At 39.3% G+C, this 27982-nt stretch overlaps 2 protein-coding genes across 6 annotated transcripts; both read left to right on the forward strand.

The window, feature by feature from the left end:
- The first annotated feature begins 2762 nt into the window (after positions 1–2762).
- Positions 2763–4699, forward strand: LOC149936594 (E3 ISG15--protein ligase HERC5-like). Of its 5 annotated transcripts, none has more exons than XM_090181392.1 (8): positions 2763–2886; positions 2974–3057; positions 3136–3222; positions 3307–3390; positions 3473–3632; positions 3695–3816; positions 4077–4241; positions 4390–4699. In XM_090181392.1, exons 1-8 carry the CDS (start codon positions 2838–2840, stop codon positions 4572–4574), a joined length of 936 nt encoding a protein of 311 aa, XP_090037518.1. In that variant the 5' UTR covers positions 2763–2837; the 3' UTR covers positions 4575–4699. The 5 variants fall into 5 exon arrangements, 4 of the variants coding, with proteins under 4 accessions (XP_090037518.1, XP_090037517.1, XP_090037515.1 ...); XM_090181391.1 differs by having other exon boundaries at positions 3136–3209; positions 3270–3390; XR_016482347.1 differs by having other exon boundaries at positions 3136–3390; positions 4045–4241; positions 4390–4521.
- Positions 4700–4824: 125 nt separating this feature from the next.
- Positions 4825–6011, forward strand: LOC149936595 (clarin-3-like). The gene is made up of 4 exons (XM_090181396.1): positions 4825–5213; positions 5281–5382; positions 5468–5629; positions 5695–6011. The coding sequence occupies exons 1-4, from the start codon at positions 4973–4975 to the stop codon at positions 5964–5966; spliced, it is 777 nt and encodes a 258-aa protein (XP_090037522.1). The 5' UTR covers positions 4825–4972; the 3' UTR covers positions 5967–6011.
- The last annotated feature ends 21971 nt before the right edge of the window (positions 6012–27982 follow it).

Raw genomic sequence — 27982 nt, forward strand, 5'->3', positions numbered from 1 at the left:
CGGGGGGGTATGTCGAGGTAGACTTTTATCTATTCATACATTCCAACAAAGGCAGCGCGATCATGGCGCGATCTACCGGTTAGGGTTTGAATTCTTTAAAAAGTCTACCTCGACTTTCCCCCTCTCTTTTTCCCCGTCCTCGAACTGGCACTACGCTGTGGGATTTAGCGCCTTCTTTACTTTCTCCTCCTCTACTATTCCTCCATGGTAGCAACGACATAATCTTTGCTTAAGCTTCAGCCAATCAGCGGCCATTCATTGACTACGGCAAGCCGCTAGCGCCATAACATGGCGGTTAAAAATAGTAGAAGCTCAGACGATTTTTACAGGATCCATTCGATCCAAGCTCGCAGAATTCTCATAGGGTTTTGCTAGAATTTTTCACATGAACCACTTCAACGTTTTTGGATTTTTATTTAATAATAGTGTTAAGATTTTTTGAACTTTTAGTTTTGTTTTCATATTTACTTATTATAAGGAATATTTAAATTCCATTGTGAGGAAGATAAATAAGATTTCGTTTAGGTTCGCTTTGAAAATATTTAAGCCTAGGCCTGACATAGGCCCAACTTTTAAAATAGCAGGCAATGTCAATGTCAGTTTTGGGAGCAGTGTATCTTTGTATTTAAAGGTTATTTCACATTTAAAGTAAGTAATAATATATTTATTATTATGTTTGTAGAAACTTAGATAAACAAAAACCTTATGAAAGAGTAATTATATCCTAGAAAAAATACATTACACTAAAGAATGACACTTATGACGAATTGACGACAGTCATTGAATTAAACAGCAACAATCATATGAAATCGTTGGCCCTAGGCACTTTGCCTAGTCTGCCTTATGGATAAGTCAATGGTGTCTCTCAAATCTAAACCACTCTTCCTTAACAACCTTCGCACCCTCTGAGCGCCTATAAGCAGCCTCTGGCGGCTTTGGTGCATGTAATATAGAAGAAGAAGAAGGCGGCCCTGCCCTGATTACTCGCCATAGAAATCTCATAGGTAACTAGAATGATGCCGCCTACGGCCGAGCTTGTCACCAGTTCGTTTTGAACCTTCAGCCAATGAGAGACCGTAGAGTGGTTCCGCCAAGGAGGATAATAATCCTCCTTGGTTCCGCTACTATCGCGGGAGCTAGGTGTCGTCATTATCTCTCGTGACATTAAATTCTTGGCAGAACCACTATTTGAGCTCTGATTGGCTGAGATGTGGCTATCGTCTGCCACGGCGTTTGGTCCATTTACCAGTTACACGGCAGCATTCTAGTTACCTATGAGATTTCTATGTTAGTCGCATCGCACCAAAGGAGGAAACAAAACATCCTGTTTGTACCATAATATTCCTGTATGCCACAAAAAAAAACCTGTTTTCCTGCAGCAGTGTATTTTCTCGACGAACCTTGGACTTCTTGGGCTTGATGTCTCCTAGCGGTGCCTACGTTATTATAAAGGCCTGTGCAAGCTGCTCAACTAGGGGGTGACAGGAGCTTGCGACTTACGCGCGAAAGACCAATGGACGCTTCAATAAAAGATACTCGGTTTCTACTCCCCTCTTCAAATTCATCTGGGAAGGAGCTATTTCCGGTCGGTCGGTTAAACGGTTAGAATGGCTAGCCAAAAAGTCATATTTAAGCCAATTGGAGCCGCGTTTTTGCCCTCATGTGAATTTTGCGTCAGATAAGAAACGCGTCGGCTCACGTGTATAAGGAACATACTAATGTTAATTTTCGATAATATATTTTAAGGTAAAATATATAATGTTACTAAAACTAAGTATAAGAAGATAATATTGTTATTATTATCATCCTCTTATGGTATAAATAATTAAAATTATATGTAATATTTTTATAATACCGGGCAATTTTAAAGCTTCTCATGGAGGCAGAGTTAATTCATTTCGTATAAAATTATCTTTTGGAAAAAGATGAAAACTCATTCATTTAGAACTAAACATATTACTTTTGCAGTACGGTATGCAACAAGTGTTTCCTTTTAACCAGGTAACGTTTTTGGCATGTTAAGGCTTAGCAAAAAACCGATGTTACGTTCGAGAAAGTTTCCAGCTTTCTAATATTTCAACAAGCACTATATAAATAATAACTTATGAGTCCTGGCTGTCGGAAATATTACTTCTTGGCAATTTCTGGGAAGATGTTTTATTTAAGCGCCTATAGGTGGCGTACTTCGATGTATTTTACTTTTCAAATATTTCGAGATTCGCGCTGAAAGTTTGAATCGTTCGGCGGGCTAATTTTGCTAATATCCTGTCTAATACCACTTTATTAATAATGGAATTTTCATTGTAAATCCTTAAATTAAAATCTAAAAAATAAAGTATGTTACAATAGGCCTTGGCAAAAATTTTATCAGTTAAAATAACCTAGTTTTATAAATAACAGTATTTTCGAATAAATTGATTATAATTAATCAATTTATTAGAAAATAAAATATTCTCAAATTTATTTTAGTAATGAAAGATTTTGAAAATATATTACTTAAAACTCTCGACAAACATTTCACCGCCGCGGAAAAACCGTCTTCCTCCTTATAAGACACCGACTCGACAATGATTATACCCCACTCTCTGATTATACGCGGGAACTTCGGAAATTCAAAACTCTAATGTAAAGGAAGAGCGCCTCTATGGGAAATACTGGCGAATTAAAACTTCCAAAAACAAAAATGAAATCAGACGCTTGCACAGGTCTTTATAATAACGTAGGCACCGCTCCTAGGATTCGCCGATTCGGCGCGGATTTCGTTTTCGTTTGCAACTTCTAGTTCTGTCACGAACTTCTGTGGAATATGCTATTTATCAACTTTTTTTAATTAGAATATGAGTTTAGTTTTAGGACCAAAGGTACACGGAGGAGATTTCCTTAAAAGTAATTGTACACTTTCTTTTTTGGCTTAGAAAATATTTATGGGAAAATGTTTGAGAAAATTAATGCTGCATATGCCTATATCCTTAGACTATAAATGGAAAAATAAAACATTTGATATACACGATCTTAAAGTTTTTCATCATGGTATCTTTTTAACTGCTTTTGTTTCAAGTAAGGATTTCTTATACCTTATGCTAAGAAATGGCTGTCATTGTTACTATATTGTGCATCATTTGTTTTTACATGTAGCTTCATGTGAAAGCCAATTTCACATACAGAATTCCAGTAAACAGTTTTTGGTGAAACTTCCAAAGGGAGAAAAGGTTATTGATATTGGTATTTCACCTTATTCTTCGGTAATTTTTGCATTGTCCAATCTAAAGAATTGCTACGCCTGGTTTGGCCCTTCTAAATCATTAGTGCGTTTATCAATCATAGAAGATGCTGATTTTTCCATTGAAAATATTTCCATTGGAAATTCTATTTCAGTACTGCTCAATAAAAGTAAACTCAATCAAGAAGAGTACCTCGAATAAATGAAAGTTAGCAATATAACATTAATTCATTCACAAATTTATTGAAACAGATGGAGAGGTATTCACAGTAAATGTTAAAAATCTTGATCTCCTTAACTTTACTGCAAAATCTATTCCATTGAAAAGTAAAATAGTTAGCGTAAGCTGTGGAAATGAGCACACCATTCTTTTGTCTGAGAATGGAAATATACTAACTTTTGGATCTGGAAGGTGTGCTTAAAAATTAATTAACAAATATATGTATCTTACATTGTCCACAAATGCCTTTCCAGTAAAGGACAGCTAGGTCATGCCTCTACAACTTCAGTAGATAAACCATTAATTGTTGAAGCATTAGATGGATTGAAGATAATACAGATATCTGCTGGGGGCTGGCATTCAGCAGCTATAAGTGGTGTGTATTTAATTTTAGACTTCTGAATTCAAGTCCTTGAAATTCATATCCCCAAGAATGTATTGAAGTAACTTCAATACATTCTTGATATCCCACATATGAATGCTATCAGGGGACTAGCCTCAGTGTATTAAATTTTTTTAATTGTGTGCCTCCGAAATCCAGGCTATGCCATTGTTTGGCTGAGCTGGTGTTTCATGGTACTAAGTTACTAACAATGTTTTGTAGTTCATGATGCCAACTTGTATAAAACTTATCAGATTGTGGTGATCTGTACACATGGGGCTGGAACAAGTTTGGTCAATTGGGACTTGGAAGTTTTATTCCCACAGCTTTTCTTCCAACAATTGTATCTTTGAATGGTAATGATTCTCTTTCTTGTTCTACTGTTTCCTGTGGTTTGTGTCACACTGCAGCTCAAACTGGTATGTATTAAAATTCTAGGTTTGGTACATTTTAGAGCGTTTAAGTTAGGAAATAACAATGTCATTATAATTCTGATGAGGAATACTTAAATTGGTATTTGAGTTTATTGCCAAGCTCATTGAATTATTGATATTTATTCGTGGACAGATGATGCGATTTGCTGGGGTTGGGGTTGGAATGCCTACAATCAGTTGGGGGTATGTAATGAAGAAACCATATGGTTGCCAACTAATATAGATGTACCGAAAGAATTTGGAGAAGCTATTAAAATTCAAGCACAACATTGGAGCACCATCTTGTCATTCTGCAAAGTGCCTCAAGATCATATTTGATATTTCAATATATTGTTCATATGCAATATAATTTATTAATTTCCCATGGCAAAAAATTCATTAAATTATTGAAACTATATTGTGTAGAAAATCATGTGGTTTTTTATGAATAAAAAACAAGAAAGTCTGTGTGAATCATAAATCTTGGATATTTTTATTCATCACTTGTAAATATCCTGTTATTTACTATCATTTAAATGGGGTATGCTTTCATTTAACATTTATACTTTGGTAAAATGATTGACTATAATTCTTCAACAATGAATATTTGAATTGATAAGATAAGGTTATCAAGACTCCTGATACCGGCATGACCACATTTTTTAGATAAGAGCCAGCAGTAATTTCACAATTAGAATTTTTAGACCATGGTCGTTCCTTAATTTTTTATTGTAAAAATGGCAAAATGGAAAATCGCTTTGCCATCATTCTTCTTTTTTTGTACTTGCATTGCATTTTTGGCCAGTTCTTTGTCAACAGAGTTCTGGATAGAGTCCCAACCTTATTTTGAGATTCCCAATGGCACCACCAAGACTGAAATAGTTCCTGCACCGAAAGGACATATTCACTTTGGTCTTTTTAAGGGAAGCGAACTTCTAAATCAAGGTTTAGGAACAGGTCAGATCAGGCCAACTTACAGTAAGTAGATTGTGAATTGAAATGTAAAATTGTATGGTGTGTAAAAATAAACTTGTTTTATTTTTAGTTGTATGCGTCTCTGATCATGGACTGTGTATGTTTAGTAGTAGATTGAAGCCCGAGGAAAGAAAAAACGATCTGAAAGACAATTTAAAACTTGGCACTGAAGGTAAAAACCAATAATCATAATTTATAGATAAGTACGATGTTCAAATGCGTTTAACTTTAATTAAAAATCCACTATTTCTATTTAGGTCTAATTTCGTATGGACTATGGGTATCAACAGTGGTTCTTGTTTCAATTGCCATAGCCTTTGCTGTGATAGGAACTATTTTTTCAGTAGTGAACTGCGTTATGACACCAGTGGAGTTTATTACTGGAATAAGGGGTTTATATGTATGGAATGGACTTGGAAGTAAGTTTACTCCAAATTTATGGTCAATGGTGATACTGTTACTAATATAAATGTATATTGAACAGGTGTATTTTGTTTTGGAACTATAATTGTTTGGGCTGTACAGTATAATCAGTCAGTAAAAAGCAATGTATTAAATGTATCATCATTAGAAGAGGGATGGTCGTCTGTAAATTCCACCTCATTAAGCTACAGTTTTTGGTTCATATTGGCTTCATTAATATTCTTTCTAGCAAATATGGCTTTCATATTATTAATTTCTTTGGAACCATGGGTTAAAAAGAAATCAAATACAAATGATAACATGAATGCTGGAGGAATAATAATGTTATATTGAGTATATTACTGTAGATAAAGAATGCTTTTACTTAATTTTATTATATATGTATTTACGTTTTGTTAATAAAACTTCGATATCATGAAAAGTTTGTATCATTTGAATTTTTTTTTTTTTGAGATACACAAACATCGGTGTCGACCCGAGGCCTTAGACACCAACACACACACAATAACTGATTAATTAGGGTGAGAAATGTGTAACAGCCACGCCAACGGGGGGATACTTGGGGACAGGGGTGGGGACACCCGTGGCGGAAGTATCCCGACCACCCGTTGGGGGATTGGTAGTCGTCCTCACACGGCCTTCCACAAACTCTGCCTCCCGGACGCCTGGGATTACAGGAGTGAGCCACTACTCCCGGCTGTATCATTTGAATGCATTGAGTTGGGAATAATACTATCTAGAGCCCCAGTTCAAATTTTCCCCATAGGCTTTAACACAGCATTAGTGAAGATAGGAACGAAAATCATGGGAGGGTTATCAACTACGACAAAAGCCACCTATGAGCGACTTTGTGAACTATTATAATTTAAAGCTAAAACAAAACAACGAAGTTTCTTGGTAAATCATATTTCATTTTGAAATAATTTAGAGTATTTTAAAAGATTAAATTGCACTAAAACAAAATAAAGTATGTAAAAAATGAATACAAAAAAATAATAATGAATATAAATAATATACACTAACTATTACCGTTAACCTCATCAAGTTTATATGGGATTGGGAAACCGAAGATCTCGGGGGAAAACCCTTTAACCAGTGGGGAGAGAACTTACAAACGTTACGCAGAAAGAGTTGTTACGGATTTTCACCAAGTGCTACTAGCTGGGATCGAACCCGATTACTCTCGCTGCGAGGCGAAAGTGCTAACCACTCCGCCACCCCACTTTCTACTGTTCGTTTTCTGTAAAAAGTTATCTAAGTAATGGTCTAATAATTTATTTTCTTCTTAAATAGTACCATGCCAGCTCTAAAATTGGTATTTAAAAAAAGTGAAGGTGTTGCGGTGTTTGTAAGCATTTTAAAAGTGGTGTTTTTCCTGAAGTCTTCCTCTGTAAAATGATCACCGCAAACTGCATCTGTTGCGTTTGGAACCCAGTCTGATCTTCCAATGGCTTTGAGCCATTTTTGCAACAAAGGATTCACTTTACCTGGAAACCTTATTGTAATTTTCAATAATTTAGAATAAAAATGTATTCTATTTTTTTGGAATATTAGTGCTACTCCTACCCATAATGCTTAAAATTTCACTCAAAATCTATTACAAAATAGTAAATAACTCACAAAAGAAACCTTTATTGTGTGAATAAAGAGTTTTCAGATATACATGACTTTAATTTAAAAAAACGCGTTTTCAAAATTTTTCTTAAAATCGCGTCGCTTTCCCTCTTCAATTCAAAAGTTAAAATTATAATAGTTCACAAAGTCGCTAATAGGTGGCGGCAGGGGCAATCGAAGAATTTTTCATTTAAATAGTTGCATTTTTCGCTCATAGGTGGCTTTTGTCGTAGTTGATAACCCTCCCATGATTTTCGTTCCTATCTTCACTAATGCTGTGTTAAAGCCTATGGGGAAAATTTGAACTGGGGCTCTAGATAGTATTATTCCCAACTCAATGTTTGAATGGCGGGAAGCTCGCCAATTAGAACTCTGCCGTTGCCGTCCTAACCAGGCTTGGAAATAAGCGGTGGTCACTGGGTCAAAGACCAGTTTATTAATTGCTCGGACCAGTTTTTTATTCAAAAGCTAGGGGTTCACTGGTCCAGTGTCCAGTTTATTAATTCAAAATTATCTACCGTATTATTAACCAACTGGTCTACGTGACCACTTAAATAATTCAAGAGTTGTGAGTCACTGGCCAAATAGACCAGTTTAGAAATAAACCTTATTTCCAAGCCTGGGCCTAACCTGGTTTGGAAATAAGTGGTGGTCACTGGGTCAAAGACCAGCTTATTAATTGCTCGGACCAGTTTTTTTATTCAAAAGCTAGGGGTTCACTGGTCCAGTGTCCAGTTTATTAATTCAAAATTATCTACCGTATTATTAACCAACTGATGTACGTGACCACTTAAATAATTCCAGAGTTGGGAGTCACTGGCCAAATAGACCAGTTTAGAAATAAACCTTATTTCCAAGCCTGGTCCTAACCAATGCCCAAGGGCTTCCTTCCCTTCAAAAAATAAATTAACTACGCCAACTTGTTCTCACTCACCAAGTGGTTTTTGCCGCAGTAACTGAAACTGATTGGTCTCAGGACCACTCTGACTGTGAACAATGTGTACCTTTCACCCTTTTTACCTCTCCGAGGGGACTTTGTACCCTAGGAGGGGTTATACAACCACCGCCCCAGGTGCCACCCGTTTGGGCGTGATTTGGGGGTGACACCCGACCGTGAAAACACAAACTATAGAGACTAGTAAGTAGCCCACCATGATATCCACCCCGGGTGTCACCCATGCTAGCTACGCCACTGGCACAAAGGACTCTCACTGATACCAATCAGATGCAGATGTCTATTAAGCTGGCAGTGACCTAAAAATAGGCCCGTAACCACCCTTATACTACTCTTAGTAGAAGGCCCAGGAATAAACTCCTTGGCTTGCCTCTGACCCTCCGTCTCAAGCCAAAGCCTGACCTGCCGCTCAGTCATAGCGCCATGCACATGGCTGTGAACCAGGCCATTGGGTATTGGAATAGCAGGTTCAGCACCTAAGAACCTAGCCTCCACACCCTCCTTGGCCAGAGTGTCGGCCATCTCATTGCCATGATGCCCCTTAAGACCATTCACCCAATATAGTTGAACCCTATTACGGGTGCCCAGTTCCGAAAGAAGATCCAAACAGCTAAGAACGAGGTCAAGATGTGGCTTCGATGTTAGTCTACTGTCCACAGTGTTCCAGAGAGCCCAAATTTTGGAATAAATTCCAGGAAAGATAATGTGGAAATATTTTTACATATTCTGGTTCAGTACTTTATACTATTCAATAAAATATAAGAACCGAAGCGCTGCGACCCCTGGTGGCGGAACTAGCTTCCGTGAAGGAGTATCGAAAAACCGCCAACGGAAATGGATAGTACACCATCAAATTAGTCAAATATAAAAATTTCAGCGTCGTAGGTATATTCAAACTCTCTCCGCAGACGAAATAGTACTGAAAAAAACCATTTTCGGCCATGTTCCGAGGGGTATTTCTAAAAAACGCGCAAGTGTCCATGGGAAATTTCTTCGAGAGTCCATAGAAAAAACCCCCAAATTTTAATTCCAATTACTAAAATTTGTTGATCTACACGCAAAATTAAAATATAGCTATTTAAAAACAGTAAAATGACTGAAAAACTCCCGCAAAACAAACAAATTTTGGGCTAGAAGTAGCAGAACCGCGCAGCTTTATTTTGGATATACTAGCTGGCATTTATTGGAAAACTATCACACTGTGAGAAAAAACGCGCAAGTGTCCATGGGAAATTTCTTCGAGAGTCCATAGAAAAAACCCCCAAATTTTAATTCCAATTACTAAAATTTGTTGATCTACACGCATATTCTTAAAAAGTTGATTTTAAAACTTATGAACAATTTAAAAATAATAGCCCAAACCGCACTATTGTGGCTAAAAAGGGTAGAATAAAATTAAAAGCTTGAAGAAAAATATTCGGGCTACACTAAATGGCAAAATTATTTTATTTAATCATAACTCGAATTCATTCTAATTTTATTGTTATGCTGTTACAAAAGTAGTTTGGTTTTAATAATATTAATTTTCTGGTTCCGAAATAACTTCTAAACATAGATTATTTAATATGGATATGTTTTCGTTGTGTTCAATGGTGTTTCTTCGGTCGTCTTGAAGATCATTATAATTGTCGTCATTTTCCTGTAAAAGGGCAAAACTGTTTGGAAATGTTGGTTCTTCCGGCTCGTTAAGAAGGTCAAGGGCAGATTTCGGTAAAGGACGAGTGTTTCTTTTTTCCAACCTCTTATTAACGAAAAGTCAGAGACAATCGGATCTGAGGAATCCATTGCTCTACAGAAAATGTCTGTTAAATTGTGAGTCCTAGAAGATTTCCTCACGTGCATTTCTCGATCTCGGCGATAGATTTTATTTCGAGACTCACCCGCTTGCTCACTCAGCATGCCCATGGGTAAAGTCGACTTACGTATAATTTCGTGGCCATGAAATAGAATTTTATGAATAGTAACCGGCAAATAAAACCAATGGTATTCAGCGATATATTTTTCGGCTAGACTCTTGCAGTAAACCCCAAACTTTTCAGAATCAATTGGCAGACTTGAAGGAATTAGACACAAAATAATGTGTAGGCCTTCGATTAACCATTTCTCAATGCCAAGAATTTCAGCGAACACAGACTGATTTTTTTACGAAAACGATCTTCTCGCGGTATTGCCATCGTTACTCGTTCCTGCTCCACCGGGATTAGGGAAATCAACCCGTAAAGCCAATTTCTCCCACAGTAAACTTTGAATTTTCCTTTTTCGTTCAATAAAAATTGGATTTTTAACCCCTCCTTTTATTCTCCACGTTCTTAGTCCGTCTACATTGCGATAACCCAAATGGAGACAGAACTCTAGGAAATGTATCCAGGCGTGTAAGGGGCTTACACCGTGTTCCAACGTGCTTTCGTCTTTTGGTTGAAAGTTTTGTCGTGCAATATCATTAAACTGTGTCGGTGTAGCTCCGCATATAGGACAACACTGTTGAGAAGATGATCCAGAAATAATACTGAGAACCTTGCCATCGATAACCGTCAAATGGAGACGATAGGTTACGGAAATCGTCACTTCGGAAATTACCATTGTAAATGGTTTCAATGTTTTTATTTGATTGTCCACCCATGACTTTTCACCTAAAATTATTTCCTTAGATTCTTTTACAAATTGCAATCGTAATGGCCTACATAAACGAACTGACTGTGGGGCTAGATTATTCCAAAGTGTGGCCAATATCCGATCGCAAATTAAGAGGAATAACGGTTGTTACAAACAATGCCGCGTCAGTGGCTTCGCAAGTATTATAAAAATGTTGCTTATATTGCGACTGGCCTGTGCTTCCATCGAAGCCCCAAGAAGCTGATAATATAACTGGAAGCGTACTTAAATTTACTTTCTGGGCGTATGTGATTAGACAATCATTTTGCAATTTCACTATTCTTCCTGCTGGGTGGTCTAGCAGATTTTGTAATGGCACGAACGCCATACTTTCTGTTACGTTGATTGCCAAAGGTCTACAGAGTTCTTTAGATTCAATGACCTTATTGTACGATGGATATGTGTAAGCGCCATGGGATATTGAAGTTTGTCTAATCATTTTATACGCGTTGACGGATAAGTTGCAATCAATAATTAGTGCCAAGGCTACTTCTTCGGAGCAAGTGGTTGGTTTTTCCCTGGAAATATTTGACCTAATCAGAGAAGGTCATTTCGGACTTTTTATTAATTCTGCCAACACAACAGCCAAATCTATATGACCACGCCTTTTCGCAACCACTTCCTTAGACTTGATCAATTTGGTTAAAGGTTCTCCATCTATATCATTGGCCAATCGATTTATTTGTTTACGTTTACAGCGTTCCTTTGCGTTCGAAAATTCCATCGGAGGTCTTCCTAGGCAAATTGAAGTGGTTTTTTTGAAGGTTATCAGTTCAGAAGTTGCTGTTTCCGTAATTGGTGTTTCGGAAGTTGACGATTTGGACGTTGAATGTTTGTAAGTTGACGATTTGGACGTTGAATGTTTGTAAGTTGACGATTTGGACGTTGAATGTTTGTAAGTTGGCCATTTGGACGTTGAATGTTTGTAAGTTGGCCATTTGGACGTTGAATGTTTGTAAGTTGGCCATTTGGACGTTGAATGTTTGTAAGTTGGCCATTTGGACGTTGAATGTTTGTAAGTTGGCCATTTGGACGTTGAATGTTTGTAAGTTGGCCATTTGGACGTTGAATGTTTGTAAGTTGGCCATTTGGACGTTGAATGTTTGTAAGTTGGCCATTTGGACGTTGAATGTTTGTAAGTTGGCCATTTGGACGTTGAATGTTTGTAAGTTGGCCATTTGGACGTTGAATGTTTGTAAGTTGGCCATTTGGACGTTGAATGTTTGTAAGTTGGCCATTTGTAAGTTGGCCATTTGTAAGTTGGCCATTTGTAAGTTGGCCATTTGTAAGTTGGCCATTTGTAAGTTGGCCATTTGTAAGTTGGCCATTTGGAAGTTGGCCATTTGGAAGTTGGCCATTTGGAAGTTGGCCATTTGGAAGTTGGCCATTTGGAAGTTGGCCATTTGGAAGTTGGCCATTTGGAAGTTGGCCATTTGGAAGTTGGCCATTTAGAAGTTGGCCATTTGAAAGTTGGCCATTTGGAAGTTGGCCATTTGGAAGTTGGCCATTTGGAAGTTGGCCATTTGGAAGTTGGCCATTTGGAAGTTGGCCATTTGGAAGTTGGCCATTTGGAAGTTGGCCATTTGGAAGTTGGCCATTTGGAAGTTGGCCATTTGGAAGTTGGCCATTTGGAAGTTGGCCATTTGGAAGTTGGCCATTTGGAAGTTAAAGGTTTGGAAGTTAAAGGTTTGGAAGTTAAAGGTTTGGAAGTTAAAGGTTTGGAAGTTAAAGGTTTGGAAGTTAAAGGTTTGGAAGTTAAAGGTTTGGAAGTTAAAGGTTTGGAAGTTAAAGGTTTGGAAGTTATAAAGGTTTGGAAGTTAAAGGTTTGGAAGTTAAAGGTTTGGAAGTTAAAGGTTTGGAAGTTAAAGGTTTGGAAGTTAAAGGTTTGGAAGTTAAAGGTTTGGAAGTTAAAGGTTTGGAAGTTAAAGGTTTGGAAGTTAAAGGTTTGGAAGTTAAAGGTTTGGAAGTTAAAGGTTTGGAAGTTAAAGGTTTGGAAGTTAAAGGTTTGGAAGTTAAAGGTTTGGAAGTTAAAGGTTTGGAAGTTAAAGGTTTGGAAGTTAAAGGTTTGGAAGTTAAAGGTTTGGAAGTTAAAGGTTTGGAAGTTAAAGGTTTGGAAGTTAAAGGTTTGGAAGTTAAAGGTTTGGAAGTTAAAGGTTTGGAAGTTAAAGGTTTGGAAGTTAAAGGTTTGGAAGTTAAAGGTTTGGAAGTTAAAGGTTTGGAAGTTAAAGGTTTGGAAGTTAAAGGTTTGGAAGTTAAAGGTTTGGAAGTTAAAGGTTTGGAAGTTAAAGGTTTGGAAGTTAAAGGTTTGGAAGTTAAAGGTTTGGAAGTTAAAGGTTTGGAAGTTAAAGGTTTGGAAGTTAAAGGTTTGGAAGTTAAAGGTTTGGAAGTTAAAGGTTTGGAAGTTAAAGGTTTGGAAGTTAAAGGTTTGGAAGTTAAAGGTTTGGAAGTTAAAGGTTTGGAAGTTAAAGGTTTGGAAGTTAAAGGTTTGGAAGTTAAAGGTTTGGAAGTTAAAGGTTTGGAAGTTAAAGGTTTGGAAGTTAAAGGTTTGGAAGTTAAAGGTTTGGAAGTTAAAGGTTTGGAAGTTAAAGGTTTGGAAGTTAAAGGTTTGGAAGTTAAAGGTTTGGAAGTTAAAGGTTTGGAAGTTAAAGGTTTGGAAGTTAAAGGTTTGGAAGTTAAAGGTTTGGAAGTTAAAGGTTTGGAAGTTAAAGGTTTGGAAGTTAAAGGTTTGGAAGTTAAAGGTTTGGAAGTTAAAGGTTTGGAAGTTAAAGGTTTGGAAGTTAAAGGTTTGGAAGTTAAAGGTTTGGAAGTTAAAGGTTTGGAAGTTAAAGGTTTGGAAGTTAAAGGTTTGGAAGTTAAAGGTTTGGAAGTTAAAGGTTTGGAAGTTAAAGGTTTGGAAGTTAAAGGTTTGGAAGTTAAAGGTTTGGAAGTTAAAGGTTTGGAAGTTAAAGGTTTGGAAGTTAAAGGTTTGGAAGTTAAAGGTTTGGAAGTTAAAGGTTTGGAAGTTAAAGGTTTGGAAGTTAAAGGTTTGGAAGTTAAAGGTTTGGAAGTTAAAGGTTTGGAAGTTAAAGGTTTGGAAGTTAAAGGTTTGGAAGTTAAAGGTTTGGAAGTTAAAGGTTTGGAAGTTAAAGGTTTGGAAGTTAAAGGTTTGGAAGTTAAAGGTTTGGAAGTTAAAGGTTTGGAAGTTAAAGGTTTGGAAGTTAAAGGTTTGGAAGTTAAAGGTTTGGAAGTTAAAGGTTTGGAAGTTAAAGGTTTGGAAGTTAAAGGTTTGGAAGTTAAAGGTTTGGAAGTTAAAGGTTTGGAAGTTAAAGGTTTGGAAGTTAAAGGTTTGGAAGTTAAAGGTTTGGAAGTTAAAGGTTTGGAAGTTAAAGGTTTGGAAGTTAAAGGTTTGGAAGTTAAAGGTTTGGAAGTTAAAGGTTTGGAAGTTAAAGGTTTGGAAGTTAAAGGTTTGGAAGTTAAAGGTTTGGAAGTTAAAGGTTTGGAAGTTAAAGGTTTGGAAGTTAAAGGTTTGGAAGTTAAAGGTTTGGAAGTTAAAGGTTTGGAAGTTAAAGGTTTGGAAGTTAAAGGTTTGGAAGTTAAAGGTTTGGAAGTTAAAGGTTTGGAAGTTAAAGGTTTGGAAGTTAAAGGTTTGGAAGTTAAAGGTTTGGAAGTTAAAGGTTTGGAAGTTAAAGGTTTGGAAGTTAATAGTTTGGAAGTTAATAGTTTGGAAGTTAATAGTTTGGAAGTTAATAGTTTGGAAGTTAATAGTTTGGAAGTTAATAGTTTGGAAGTTAATAGTTTGGAAGTTAATAGTTTGGAAGTTAATAGTTTGGAAGTTAATAGTTTGGAAGTTAAAGGTTTGGAAGTTAAAGGTTTGGAAGTTAAAGGTTTGGAAGTTAAAGGTTTGGAAGTTAAAGGTTTGGAAGTTAATAGTTTGGAAGTTAAAGGTTTGGAAGTTAATAGTTTGGAAGTTAATAGTTTGGAAGTTAATAGTTTGGAAGTTAATAGTTTGGAAGTTAATAGTTTGGAAGTTAATAGTTTGGAAGTTAAAGGTTTGGAAGTTAAAGGTTTGGAAGTTAAAGGTTTGGAAGTTAAAGGTTTGGAAGTTAAAGGTTTGGAAGTTAATAGTTTGGAAGTTAAAGGTTTGGAAGTTAATAGTTTGGAAGTTAATAGTTTGGAAGTTAAAGGTTTGGAAGTTAATAGTTTGGAAGTTAAAGGTTTGGAAGTTAATAGTTTGGAAGTTAATAGTTTGGAAGTTAAAGGTTTGGAAGTTAATAGTTTGGAAGTTAATAGTTCAGAGGTTGAAGGCTCGGACGTTGAAGGCTCGGACGTTGAAGGCTCGGACGTTGAAGGCTCGGACGTTGAAGGCTCGGACGTTGAAGGCTCGGACGTTGAAGGCTCGGACGTTGAAGGCTCGGACGTTGAAGGCTCGGACGTTGAAGGCTCGGACGTTGAAGGCTCGGACGTTGAAGGTACGGAAGTTGAAGGTTTGGAAGTGGCCAAAAAATCACCGGAAAGAATAAAAGACGACTTTAGCCAACCACCGTGAAGTTTTTCAAATCTATCTTTCTTTCTACCAGCGGCTTTCCACCAACGGACATAATTACATTTTTCTTTGGCGACCCTTAGCCTTAGCCGTTTTAATTGCGATTCTGAGAGGTTTGATAATATTTGGTTTCCAAACAAATTCCTAACTGCAACCACACAGGCATCGACAGTCTTGTTATCTTGAAAAATAACTTGCAATTTAGACTTTTTAAATGAAACAAATCGTCTACCTTCATTGACGCTATTCATCTGTCAAAATAACTCTTTTCAAGTAATAAAAACACGGTATAATGAAGAAAGGCCAACAATAACGAGGAAAGAAAAACCTGACACCTAACAAATTATTGAACTACAAAGCGATAATCAGAGCGATTTAATAGGTGTTCGAAGATAAAAATCGAAGCGAATCCAAAAGCGGGCCAATTTCTTAAACGAGGTACATATATAACAAAATTAATTTGATAAAAAATATTTTTCTTCGGAATTGGTTGTAAAATATATTATTTATTTTTAATAATAGAGAGATTAAGCAAACGCTCTAAAAGTTCCAAACAAACGTCAAGAGCCACATGAAAATTTTTGACATTTATCTTTCACGTTTATTTTTAGCGTATAGTTCATATTTGAGGTTTAAATATTAACTAACCGCTGAGAACAACTTAAAAGAAAAGCGACACAAACTTTTCACGTGGCTCTAGACGTTTTGTTGGTACTTCTAGAGCGTTTGATTAATCTCTCTATTTACATTATTTCTCGGTAACCTTTATCTCGTAATATTTCTGGCTATAAATGAGTTTTTCTCACAGTGTGATAGTTTTCCAATAAATGCCAGCTAGTATATCCAAAATAAAGCTGCGCGGTTCTGCTACTTCTAGCCCAAAATTTGTTTGTTTTGCGGGAGTTTTTCAGTCATTTTACTGTTTTTAAATAGCTATATTTTAATTTTGCGTGTAGATCAACAAATTTTAGTAATTGGAATTAAAATTTGGGGGTTTTTTCTATGGACTCTCGAAGAAATTTCCCATGGAGACTTGCGCGTTTTTTAGAAATACCCCTCTGAACATGGCCGAAAATGGGTTTTTTCAGTCCTATTTCGTCTGCGGAGAGAGTTTGAATATACCTACGACGCTGAAAGTTTTATATTTGACTAATTTGATGGTGTACTATCCATTTCCGTTGGTGGTTTTTCGATACTCCTTCACGGAAGCTAGTTCCGCCGCCAGGGGTCGCAGCGCTTTGGTTCTTATATTTTATTAAATCGTATAGTTTACTGAACCAGAATATGTAAAAATATTTCCACATTATCTTTCCTGGAATTTATTCCAAAATTTGGGTTCTCTGAAACACTGTGCTGTCGAGAATAACACCGAGGTATTTTACCTCAGTTGATTTGACCAGGATGGTCCCAAAGAAAGAAATATCATTGAACAAGTCCGGCACCTTCCTCCGAGTAAAAGGAATAAGGCTCGTCTTGTCAGGATTGACGTAGGTGAGGCCAACATCTCTACACCAGCATTCCACAGAGATGAGAGCTTTTCTCATCATAGTCGAAAAGGTTCCTGGGAACTTCCCAGTAATTATCTCTGCGACATCGTCAGCATAACCAAAGCTGCGACAGCCATCCCTGTTTAGCCTCACCAAGAGTTCGTTCACAACCAGGCAGCCCCGGCTAGTGGTGACCCTTAGCGATTCGCCCAGCAGGGAAGCCGTCGCGACCCGATCAGTCAACATAGAGTCGATCCAAAGACACAATGCGTCATTGATACCAAAACGTTTAGCCTTAGAAACTTTATCAAAAGCCCCCTCGATGTCCAGAAAAACAGCTAGCGCTATTTCGTTCAAGGCAATTAATTATGCCTTGAAGGGTAGTCTCAGTATATTTGCCCTTTTGATAGGCATACTGAGCATAATTCGAGAGGGGTGTAACACTAAGAACCTCCTCTCTAATATATCTATCAACTAATTTCTCCAAAACGTTTAGCAGAAATGAAGTTAGACTGATTGGTCTAAATGCCTTAGCCTCGAGATAGCTGGCTTTCCCGGGCTTAGGAATAAAGATAACCTTTGAATGCTTCCACGCGCTCGGTACGTGCCCAAGAGCAATACAGGACCTATAGTTTCTGCACAACACAGGAGAGAGAATATCTATTCCCTCCTGCAACAAGATGGGTGATATCCCATCCGGACCAGAGGCCTTGTAGGGCTAAATGACTTCATAGCACACATAAGCTTGGAGTGAGTGACAACTTGTTTTTCCACATCCCAATCTACCCTTTTAGTTCTTTTGAACCGAAGAGGAAGATCATAAGAGTCATCTGTGTCAGTGACTTTAGAGTCTGGAAAGGGAACCTCCAACATATGTGTCAGTGTTTCCTTTCCAGAACTGGAGTAACTACCATCCTTCAACTTATTAGCAGTGTACGTTAGTACTAACCAATCCATGCGTGTTCTTCATTTTGCAGATATTAATCTGCCTGTATTTACTCCTATAACGCTAAGGGACTGGATATTCTTACTGTCTCCGTTAACCACAGTAGTTATCCTTATACTGTTACAGTACTTGCTGTTATTTATAGATCAAATAATCCCGCCTATCACAATCATGACCTGTTAACTACCTTTATACCTGCCGTTAATGACTTTTGTGTACAACGCCGCTTTCAGTTACTTATGGTGGGCGACTTTAATTACCCTCGTTTACTTTGGGAGTCTTATGAACCCGCTCATTTAGCGTGCAGCTACTCAAAGGCTTTTCTCGTATGTGTTTTAGATAACTATCACTTTCTCAATTAATTACTTTTCCTACCAGAAATGGGGGTTCGTTTTGTAAGAACAATGTACTGGATTTAGTCTTTTCCTCTGACCAAAGTATTACCTCGAATCCTGAGCTGCATGTGGCTCTGGGCAAGAGTGACCATGGTAATGTTAAATTTAATGTGAATCGGATAAGTTCTAGCTAGTTCACGGCTTTTCCCAAAGTGCAACTTCTTCACGCTTTTAGACCCACCTCTCTACTGTTGACTGGTCAATTGCCCTAAATGCTGCATGCGTCTCAGATTCATGGTCCGCCCTTCTTGGCCTGCTTAACGCTAGTGTTAATTCCATCCTTTAGGACGTCTAGTAGCAGGGCTTTTAAATCAACTGCTTGGTTAAAACTACTCTGTCCTATCGCAAAGCTCGCAATGCTCATTGCCACAATATTCGGAGGAAGCCTGACCTTTTAAGGGACAACCCTGAGGCCTTCTGGTCGCACATTAATAGGTTTCGCTCCGTTCGAGTTGGTATCTCCTTGCTAAAAAAAACCCGATGGCACTTTTACTTCTACACGCTCTGAGGCTGCTTCGGTTTCTAGTGACTTTTTTCCCATTCTGATCCAACCAAATTTAGGCCTATTGGTAACTTATAACTAGCCCCTAAGCTCAGTGCGAATCTGACACATAAACAATTAACTAACTGACCACATAAACTCTATGTTAAGTTGGAAAATAACTTAGATGAATTTAGATTAATAAAGGTTTTTATTTATAGCATACTGTTCGGTTCTGGTGCGCGATTACAAGTGTCGAGCAGCAAGTTGCCCAATCCTTAGCTCAGTTCCCCCACTCTATGATAAGGCTTTAGGCGCCATCTAGTGAGCTATTATAACATATTTCCCTTTCCAATTAATTTACGATTTTAGGATAAGAGGAACTACACAATATTATGGAGAACTACACAATATTATGGTCATCAATATATAAATGAGTTAAATGGGATTATTAAATAGTTAAATTAACAGAATTGTTACTGCCATATTATGGACTTATAAAATAGTTAACATTAACAGAATTGGCAGGACTATCAAAAGGTAAATTTATAAGAGTTTGCAGTGTTAATTAGTTAAAAGTTCATTGAATTAATAGTTCTTAACGAAAGTTCATATAATTAAGAGTTCTTCATGGATCCTTCTTCTTCCCCTGGAAAACACTGGAAGTTTGATAGCGGGATGGAGGAACATTTGGTCGACCACAACGAGTGGTAGGCCACTGGACATCAGGATTTGTCAGGTCTGGACAGTGGAAGGCAGGTCGTTCATTTGGTGGACCAGTGCGAGTAGGTGACATAGTAATCGTTGGAAGGGAATTAGGAGGTGACATATCTTGTCGATGGAGTGGGACAACAGGAGAGTTGCCAGGTATACTGGTGGGGAGATATTCTCGCTGGAGCAACTGTGGGGGCATGCTAGTGGCTTCACGGTTTTGCGGACGATGATGTATCCAGAAGGGTTGTTGTGTAGTGACCTCATTGATTCCAGCCGGTTGTGCAGTAGTTTCGGTTGGCAAAAGAGGATGTATGTGAAATGGGTTATCGATATCATCAGGGTGATCGTTGGTGGCAGGAAGAATCAAGGTAGAAGCCATGTGTTGGTGAGGTGCGGTGCCAAGGCTAGGTGCAGGATCATGACTGGCATGCAATGTAGGAGGATCAAAAACAGCAGGCATATCAGTGAGTGTGTGCATCAGTTTCAAATGGACTCGAGTTCGCCGTAGAATTTGTCCTCGGTCTGTGCGTATGAGATAAGAACGGGGTTCTGGGCCAACTTGTATGATTATGGCCGGCAGCCAATTTCGATGGCTTTCCAAGTATCGGACTTTCTGTCCGGGTTGGAAGGGCCGCAAATTATTATTAGAGTGTTCATTAGCTGTGGCGATCATGTGATCCTGTTGGTGTTGGAGTTGTTGGATGTCCATTTTTATAGGGAAATGAGGGAGAAGTGAAGCACTGGTGGTGGTGATAGGCGTGCGTATACGCCGACCCATGCACATTTCCGCTGGTGATGGAAGCAGGCCCTTAGGGGTGGATCGATACTCCATTAAGACAAAAGATAGGTCCTTGCCATCCTGTTGAGCTTTGAGAAGAGAATGTTTTAGTGTTTGTATAGTGCGCTCCGTCATGCCATTAGATTGGGGATAATGGGGGGATGATGTGATATGGGTCACTCCCCATTGTCCGAGGAAATCCTTGAAACCTGCAGAATTAAATGGGGGGCCATTATCAGAAATCAGGCGCTGGGGAGCTCCATGACGGGCAAAGTGAGGAGCTAGGAAGTTGATAACGCTCTGAGTGGTTGTATTGCGCAATTCTTTAGCCTCAACGAACTTTGAGTAATAGTCCACAAGCAGTATGAAGTTTTGGGATTTAACGTGAAACAAATCAGTACCTGCAGTTTCCCAGGGTAGGTTCGGTACTGGATGGGGGAGCATTGGCATTGGTGCATTGGCTCGAGCTCTATTGGCACAGATAGCACACGCATGGACAAATCTTGTTATGTCCTCAGACATTCCTGGCCAAAAGAAATGAAGTTTAGCCTTCGCAATGCAAGAGTTGATACCTTGATGGGAACCGTGTATAGTTGTCAAGGTTTCGAGTTGTAAAGATTTGGGTACAACAAGACACTCACCCCTGTACAGTAAATCAGTTTGTAGATGTAATTCATCGTGATGAGGCCAAAATGGCTTGAGGGAAGGTGACATCTGTTTCGAGTGGCGTGGCCAACCACACTGGTTGAACTGGATGATCTGTTGGAGGGTCGTATCCATGGCCGTCGCTTGTGCATATTTGGCGTGTGCAGCCGGTGAAAGCACAGATACAGCATATACGGACCATCCAAGAGATCAGTATTAATGAGTGACTGTTTTTGTGGGGCCCTGGACAATGCGTCTGCAATGTGGAGTTGGGAGCCAGGAACGTAAATGAGATCCAGCTGGTAGCGGAAAAGGCGCATTAATAGACGTTGAAGGCGAGGTGATAAGAGATGAAGTGGTTTCTTGATGATGCCCAAAAGGGGATTGTGATCTGTTTCGACGGTAAATTTTGAGCCAGCAACATAGAAGTTGAAGTGTTCGCATGCGAAAACGATAGCAAGCAGTTCTTTTTCAATTTGGGCATAGCGCCCTTGTGCAGGGGTAAGGGAAGTACTAGCGTATTCCACAGGTTGCCCATTTTGGAGTAAAACTGCCCCTATACCGTATTGGCTGGAATCCACCGAGAGCGTGATGGGTTGTTTCGGGTCATAATAGGCCAAAACAGGAGCAGTGGTGGCGAGGCGTTTGAGGGAATCACAATGAGACTGATGATCAGGCTCCCATTGAAAAATAGCATCCTTCCGAAGAAGAGTACGGAGAGGAACCGTATCAGCGTTGACCCCAGGAAGAAAACGAGTTATGTAATTAATCATACCCAGAAATTTCTGCAAGGCAGCCTTGTCAGCTGGCGGTGGTAGTGAGCAGATAGCGGCAACACGATCAGGGTTGACTTCCACACCTTCCGTCGTGATGATGTGGCCAACATATTTGGCACGGTTTGTAGCCAGCGATAGTTTCTTTCGGCCAAAACAAAGATGGACTTCATGGGCGCGCTGCAACACCTTGTATAAGAGGAGCTTGTGAGCAGTCATATCCCGAGAGGCCAGAAGGAAATCATCTGTGGATATGTGGACATCAGGGAACTCACTCTGTGGAAAGATACTGCGGAGAGTTTGTTGACAGACCTCCGAGCCAGTAACTAGCCCATTAGGGTATCTCAGGTATCGAAAACGTCCATAAGGCGTGGCAAAAGTACATAAATGCGAGCTTTCTTCGGTAAGTGCGATATGCCAAAAAGCACTCTGTACATCCAAAACTGTAAAGACAGTACATCCACTAAGGGAGGAAAATATTTCCTGAGTAGATGGTATTTGATATGGCTGGCGCTTCACAGAACCATTCAATTTGCGGGGGTCAAGACAGACCCGTACAGAGCCATCAGGTTTAGGTGTGACCACCATAGGGTGAATCCCTTCAGACGGGCCAGTAACAGGGACAATAATAGCAAGGCGTACCATCCGGTCCAATTCAAGCCGAACCGGTTCACGAAAGGCATGGGGAACCTGATGAGCGGCGCTGATGACCGGTGTGGGATGGTCTTTGAGTTGAATTTGATGTTGTCCTGGAAGCTTTCCAATCGTATCAAAAACCGTGTGAAATTGGGAGACTATGTCCTGCGGTGAATGCAACGTGAGGTCCAAGAATTCAGTCACACTATCAAGCATTAAAGTAGAGTCCAGGTTGCTAGGCTTCGGCCCTAAGGGATAGCTGTGATGTTGTATGATGCCCAACTGCAAAGCAGCAGAAGCACCCAGAATGGGAACCCGGTTGTCAGTAGATACGTAGAACGGGAACGTGTTGGAAGCAGTATATGAGGAGCAAGGGAGGTTTAGCACGCCCTTCATAGGAACCGGGTGACCCGAATACGCCATGACGGTGAAAACAGGAGCCCGTAAAGCATAGGTGGAAAAGAACCGTTCATACAAGTGGAGTGGTAGTATATTTACTTGTGCCCCGGTGTCAATCTTGAAAGTTACCCGCGTATCATAAAGGTAAACGTCCTCCATGATCTCATCGACAGCGTAAGAGTCACGGTGTAAATGATTAACTTCACGAGCCAGTATGAGGCTGTAACAATCATAGTGATCAGAGAAATCCTCGTGGTGGTAGTCCAAAGAAGGATCAGGATCATCATAGGTAGTAGCGACCTCAGAATCAAAGTAAGAGTCGAAATCCCCTGGAGGAGGCTGGACATAGTCAGTCGTGTGAAGGGCATGTGCAGATCGACAGACAACACCCCAGTGGCCCTTGCGCCGGCAGCGGATGCAAGTAGAAAACCGAGCTGGACAGGAGCCGGTCAAGTGGGTGGGATGCCCGCAATTGGGACACGCAACACCCCGCGGAGCGTGGCGCGAGGATTGGCCGGAAGGCGGAGAGGAACGGGCACCGGCGGTAGGATGCGGTGAGCGTTGCCCCGGTAGGGGATAGGCAGTAGGACGAACCGTTTGTCAGGCGGCAGGCGGGCCTTGGCGATACGGCCGTTGCGGAGGTTGGCGGGAGTGATCCTGAAACCGTTGTCGATGAAGGGCGTGAAGAGATGATTCCACAGACGGTATTGCGTCAGAACGAGAAGTGGGAGTTGCACCCATGTGACCAGCATGTTTGGTAGATATTTCGTCGGCTTGGCAACGCTGAACAGCATCCTCCATCGACAAATTAGGAATAGACAGAAGTTCTTTGCGGAGTATGTCATTAGAAATATCACAGACAATCTGAGTTGCAATAAGAGAATTCGTTAAAGCATTAAACTCACAGTTCTGAGACTTGGTATTTAAATCAGTGTAAAACTTATCAAAGGCTTGAGAAGAGGTCTGCTTTGTTTGAAAAAATGAATAACGCAGATACGTTAAATTTTTATACGGTTGGTAATAGGCATCAAAAGCCGCGAAAAGCACAGCAACGGTGCGATCGTCACCTTGCTCAGCGATGGGTAAAGTTTTATAAATGCGAAGCCCTTCAGGGCCTAAAATATGTAGAAACGTGGCCCTTTGTTTGGCGATAGAGCCCTCGTCCAAATTAGCCGCGACAGAATATATTTCATACGCTTCTTTATAGTCCGCCCAGGATGATGCGGGATCCACGCCGGGAACGAATTGAGGAGGACTTTTAAACAAAGTCGACATAATGGCGCACGCGGTGGAAAACGTTGATTTACTAAAAACTTAATTTACTCACGCGGTAAGGTTATAAGCACGAAATAACGACGCGAAAGACTTGAGACTGTAATAGGGGAAAAGATCCCGCCGCTGTCACCATGTTAAGTTGGAAAATAACTTAGATGAATTTAGATTAATAAAGGTTTTTATTTATAGCATACTGTTCGGTTCTGGTGCGCGATTACAAGTGTCGAGCAGCAAGTTGCCCGCTCCTTAGCTCAGTTCCCCCAATCTGTGATAAGGCTTTAGGCGCCATCTAGTGAGCTATTATAACACTCTATACATTTTTATCCCCTTCCCAGCACGGATTTTAGTCTAGGTGCTCCTGTCTAACAAACTTGCTTGTGGTTGAAATGGCCAGATGAGGGCTCTAGTGTGACTTCTCCAAGACTCAATCCCCCACGAATGTCTCTCCGAATCTCTTATTAGGTCTGCGGGTGTTGTTGGTGATGCCCTGGCGTGGCTGGAAGATTATTTAAGTGGGCGCATTCAACGTGGTTATTGGAGGCAGTGCGTCAGGTTGGAGTATCATTGGTAAGGGGTCCCCCAGAGTTTGGTTCTGGGACCAGGGGGCCTATTCTGTAAGCATTTGAAATCCAGTTTTCGATCGAAAAATAGATTTCGAATTTCGAGATCTCGACGAATGGTATTCTGTATAGATTTTGAATAAGCATAAATCAATGCAAATTGTCGAAGTCGAAGTTGATCTCGAAATGGTACAGGGTATCGAGATCGGATTCCAGTTCGAATGTTTACAGAATAGCCCCCCTGTACGCTTCTTAATTCTTATCAATTCCTTGCCCATGACAGTTGTCTTTGGCATACTGTAGCTCTTTGCTGATGACTCTAAGTTATTCCACAAAATTAAAACCCTAGATAACTGTCGTGAGCTCCAGTCCAACTTAGATGCTGCTTTTCAGTGGGCGATCATGGCCTATCCTTTAATGCTCCAAAGTGTTCTATCCTTCACCTGGGGCACAACCACCACAATTTCACTTATAATATAGATGGCTTGGAACGTAATCTTGGGGTCCTTATAGAGCCTACTCTAAAATTCTCAGCCCACGCTAACAAGGTCTCCAAACAAGTCTTCTCCATAGCTGGCATAGTGGGCCGTCATCTTTATTTACGTTCCTATAAAATAATTAAATCTCTGTATAACTCCCTGGTACTCCCCTTATTTTATTATTGTTCCCCGATCTGGACCCCTCATCATGAAACAGACAGATTCAAACTCCCAAAAGCCCAGAACCAATTTTCTGAAATTGTTTCCAAATTTTCAAATTTAACAGCTCCCGCGCGTCTTAAATCCTTTAACAATCTCTGCTTATTACATAAATTCGGGAGACGCCGAGTGTGCCAGATACGACGATATTTATTTTATTTATTCTAAAGGGAAAAGGGGTTATAATTTTGGCGATTTTAAAGGGAATATAACCTCAGGTATTTGGTGTGGAACACCAACGCTTGCAGCTCTGGCCGCTCTTGCCTTCGGCTTTAAAAATGTTTGGCGCCACTGTACAGGGACATTTGAAAAATTGAAGGGGTCTTCCGTAAAGATTGCTTTGCAGGTTATATTCCCTTTAACATGCTTAAAGGGAAGACCCCTTCAATTTTTCAAATGTCCCTGTACAGTGGCGCCAAACATTTTTAAAGCCGAAGGCAAGAGCGGCCAGAGCTGCAAGCGTTGGTGTTCCACACCAAATACCTAAGGTTATATTCCCTTTAACATTATATTAACGAAATTAAGAATTAAACCAAGTTATTCAAAAAAAGGTAAATAAAATGTTTCTGGGTTATTTCGCCGTTTGTTGTGATCTTTTTTCATATTTATTCGAGGTTTACATCGATGGAATCAAAACTTGTTCTAGGCTTTATTCGAACCTAATAACAAAGGAATCTAAACTAATTTATTATATAATCAAACATAATAGCAACTAAATCTAGATGAATTTATTTTAGAATTAAAAAGTATAGCCCATTTATATATAGACATTTTGGCGTTTTTTTGTACATGCGTTTCTTTCAATATCAAATTTATTTTATCGTTTTTTCGCTACTTCCTTTTCAAATAACGGGAATGTTTTACGTCGTCACGAAGACCGTGAAGAGGGGTACAAATCGTGCTAGTTTCGTTAATTTCCACGCCACCTTTTTAAAAATATAGCGAATTTATTCTATTTATTCTAACGAATTTTGGGTAGGATTTTGTCGTCTCAGTGTTTTTTCGCGTTTCAAATTGCAACAGACTGTTCGTACGACGTTTTCATTTGAAAAACCCGCCGCGCCGTCTGTTGCACTAACGAGAGTAGATGTCGCCACGGTCAAATGGAGGCGACGTGATTCTATAAACGGGAGATGACGTGGAACGTTTTTTGTAGATTTTTTATATATATAAAGTCGGAAATGTTTTTAATGTTAGTTTCGCCAATTTCCACGCCACCGTTTTAAAAATATTTCCCATTTATTTTAACGAATTTTGGGTAGGATTTTGTCGTATATGCGTTTTTTCAATCCACTAGATGGCGATATGGTCTCCAAGAATGGAGAAATTATTCGATACCTGTGGCGGTTTATTTGAATTATTTTTCAAAATCTATTCGAAGGGAACTAGACTTCGTATCATTTGAGACGGTGTTGACGTTTATTTGAGTTTTATATGAAGGGAATTTAATTTATTGGATACGGTTTCTATGTGTATTCGCGGCTTATAGTAAGGAAACCTTATATATCACAACGAGGGCATAATAAAGATTACCAAACGTCGGTTAAAAGACGGTTTATTAACGTAACATTAAAATAACAAATTAGCAGAACATTAGGATGAGGGGGTTGTCGAGAGCATGATCATGATCGTTAACTGGGAAGTTATTAAGCAAAAAATCAAGAGAGAAATCGCCTCGGTTATACATGGTGTCCACTGAAAAATTGACCAGGGCGAATATCTCAAAATCTGTTTTAGGAACGAATTTGAAATTTTCAGGTCGCATAGAGCGTGTAGGGGGAACACCTACTATGAAAATGTCGACGAGCTTGAAAAATGTCTTCAAGGTCATCCAAAAATTATCTCTAGAAAGTTGGTTCTAATTTGAACTGGAAAGCAGTTAAAAAACTGAGTTGCATATCCTAATAAAGCTATTTATTATTATTATTATTATTATTATTCCCTGTCACGTTTAAGGTCTACGTACATAGCTTGAACCCGATCGGATTTGACCAATAGGTTCTAGGTAGTCGAGAAAATGTTTACTAAAATCACAAAGGTCGTAAAAGGGAAAATTTGCAAGAAAGAGCTAATAACTCGAAAACAAGTCGTGTTGCATTACGGAAATTTGCTAGACAAATTCACCGTGGTGGGATTCTTTAAAGTTTGTAAAATTGGATTACCTTGAAAACGCGGTTCAAGGTCGTGAAAAAAATTTCTCGCGTTCCATTGGTCATAGAAACCAGGTTGCGTATCACCACATTCTCGTCCAAGCAGTGGCGCCGAAGCCCCCATTGGGAGGCAACGAACAATTCGAGAAAGAGAACGAAATAAGAAGGTAAAGGGGGAAAACAAGGGAAGGGGCACAATTGCGTAACAAGAGTGGATGAATACCGTCGGAGCCCGGATGACTTGTCAATTTTTAGTTTTTCAAGTAGACGACTAATATCAGCTGGCGTACAGGTAAATTTGTCAAAAGTAGAGAGAGAGGCAGTGCAAGAAGGAGACGGGACAAAGGGCAGAGGTTGAATAGCAGAGGCAAAATACTGATTAAAAACATTGGCGGCCTCCACCACAATACGAAGCGTATGACTTCATCGACTATATTTCATATCATGAAGCTCGTACAATTAATCACACAAAAGTAAACTGCTTTTAAAAAATTTCCCAATTATTAATTTTTTGACGTTTTTAATAAATAGAATTTCTGATTTATCAGCCATTAAAGGGTGAAAAAATATTGAAATTCGAAATTCGCGCCTTTCGAAGCGCGCCACGGAAATTAAAAGAGCGGAATCGAGAGGGACGAGAGCGTCGCACTTTTAGAAAGGCGACTTGAT

Source organism: Leiobunum rupestre, chromosome 7, assembly GCF_980474605.1.
Source record: "Leiobunum rupestre chromosome 7, qqLeiRupe1.1.hap1, whole genome shotgun sequence".
NCBI lineage: Eukaryota > Metazoa > Arthropoda > Arachnida > Opiliones > Sclerosomatidae > Leiobunum > Leiobunum rupestre.

What these genes read in the sequence shown, in the direction of transcription:
- LOC149936595 (XM_090181396.1), top strand. Translation starts at nt 4,973, where the DNA reads ATGGCAAAATGGAAAATCGCTTTGCCATCATTCTTCTTTTTTTGTACT. An exon ending in TTTAAAACTTGGCACTGAAG is followed by an intron (nt 5,383 to 5,467) that starts GTAAAAACCAAT and finishes ATTTCTATTTAG; the next exon opens with GTCTAATTTCGTATGGACTA. An exon ending in TGTATGGAATGGACTTGGAA is followed by an intron (nt 5,630 to 5,694) that starts GTAAGTTTACTC and finishes TATATTGAACAG; the next exon opens with GTGTATTTTGTTTTGGAACT.
- LOC149936594 (XM_090181389.1), top strand. Translation starts at nt 2,838, where the DNA reads ATGAGTTTAGTTTTAGGACCAAAGGTACACGGAGGAGATTTCCTTAAA. An exon ending in CGGAGGAGATTTCCTTAAAA is followed by an intron (nt 2,887 to 2,973) that starts GTAATTGTACAC and finishes CTATATCCTTAG; the next exon opens with ACTATAAATGGAAAAATAAA. An exon ending in TTCAGTACTGCTCAATAAAA is followed by an intron (nt 3,391 to 3,472) that starts GTAAACTCAATC and finishes TTATTGAAACAG; the next exon opens with ATGGAGAGGTATTCACAGTA.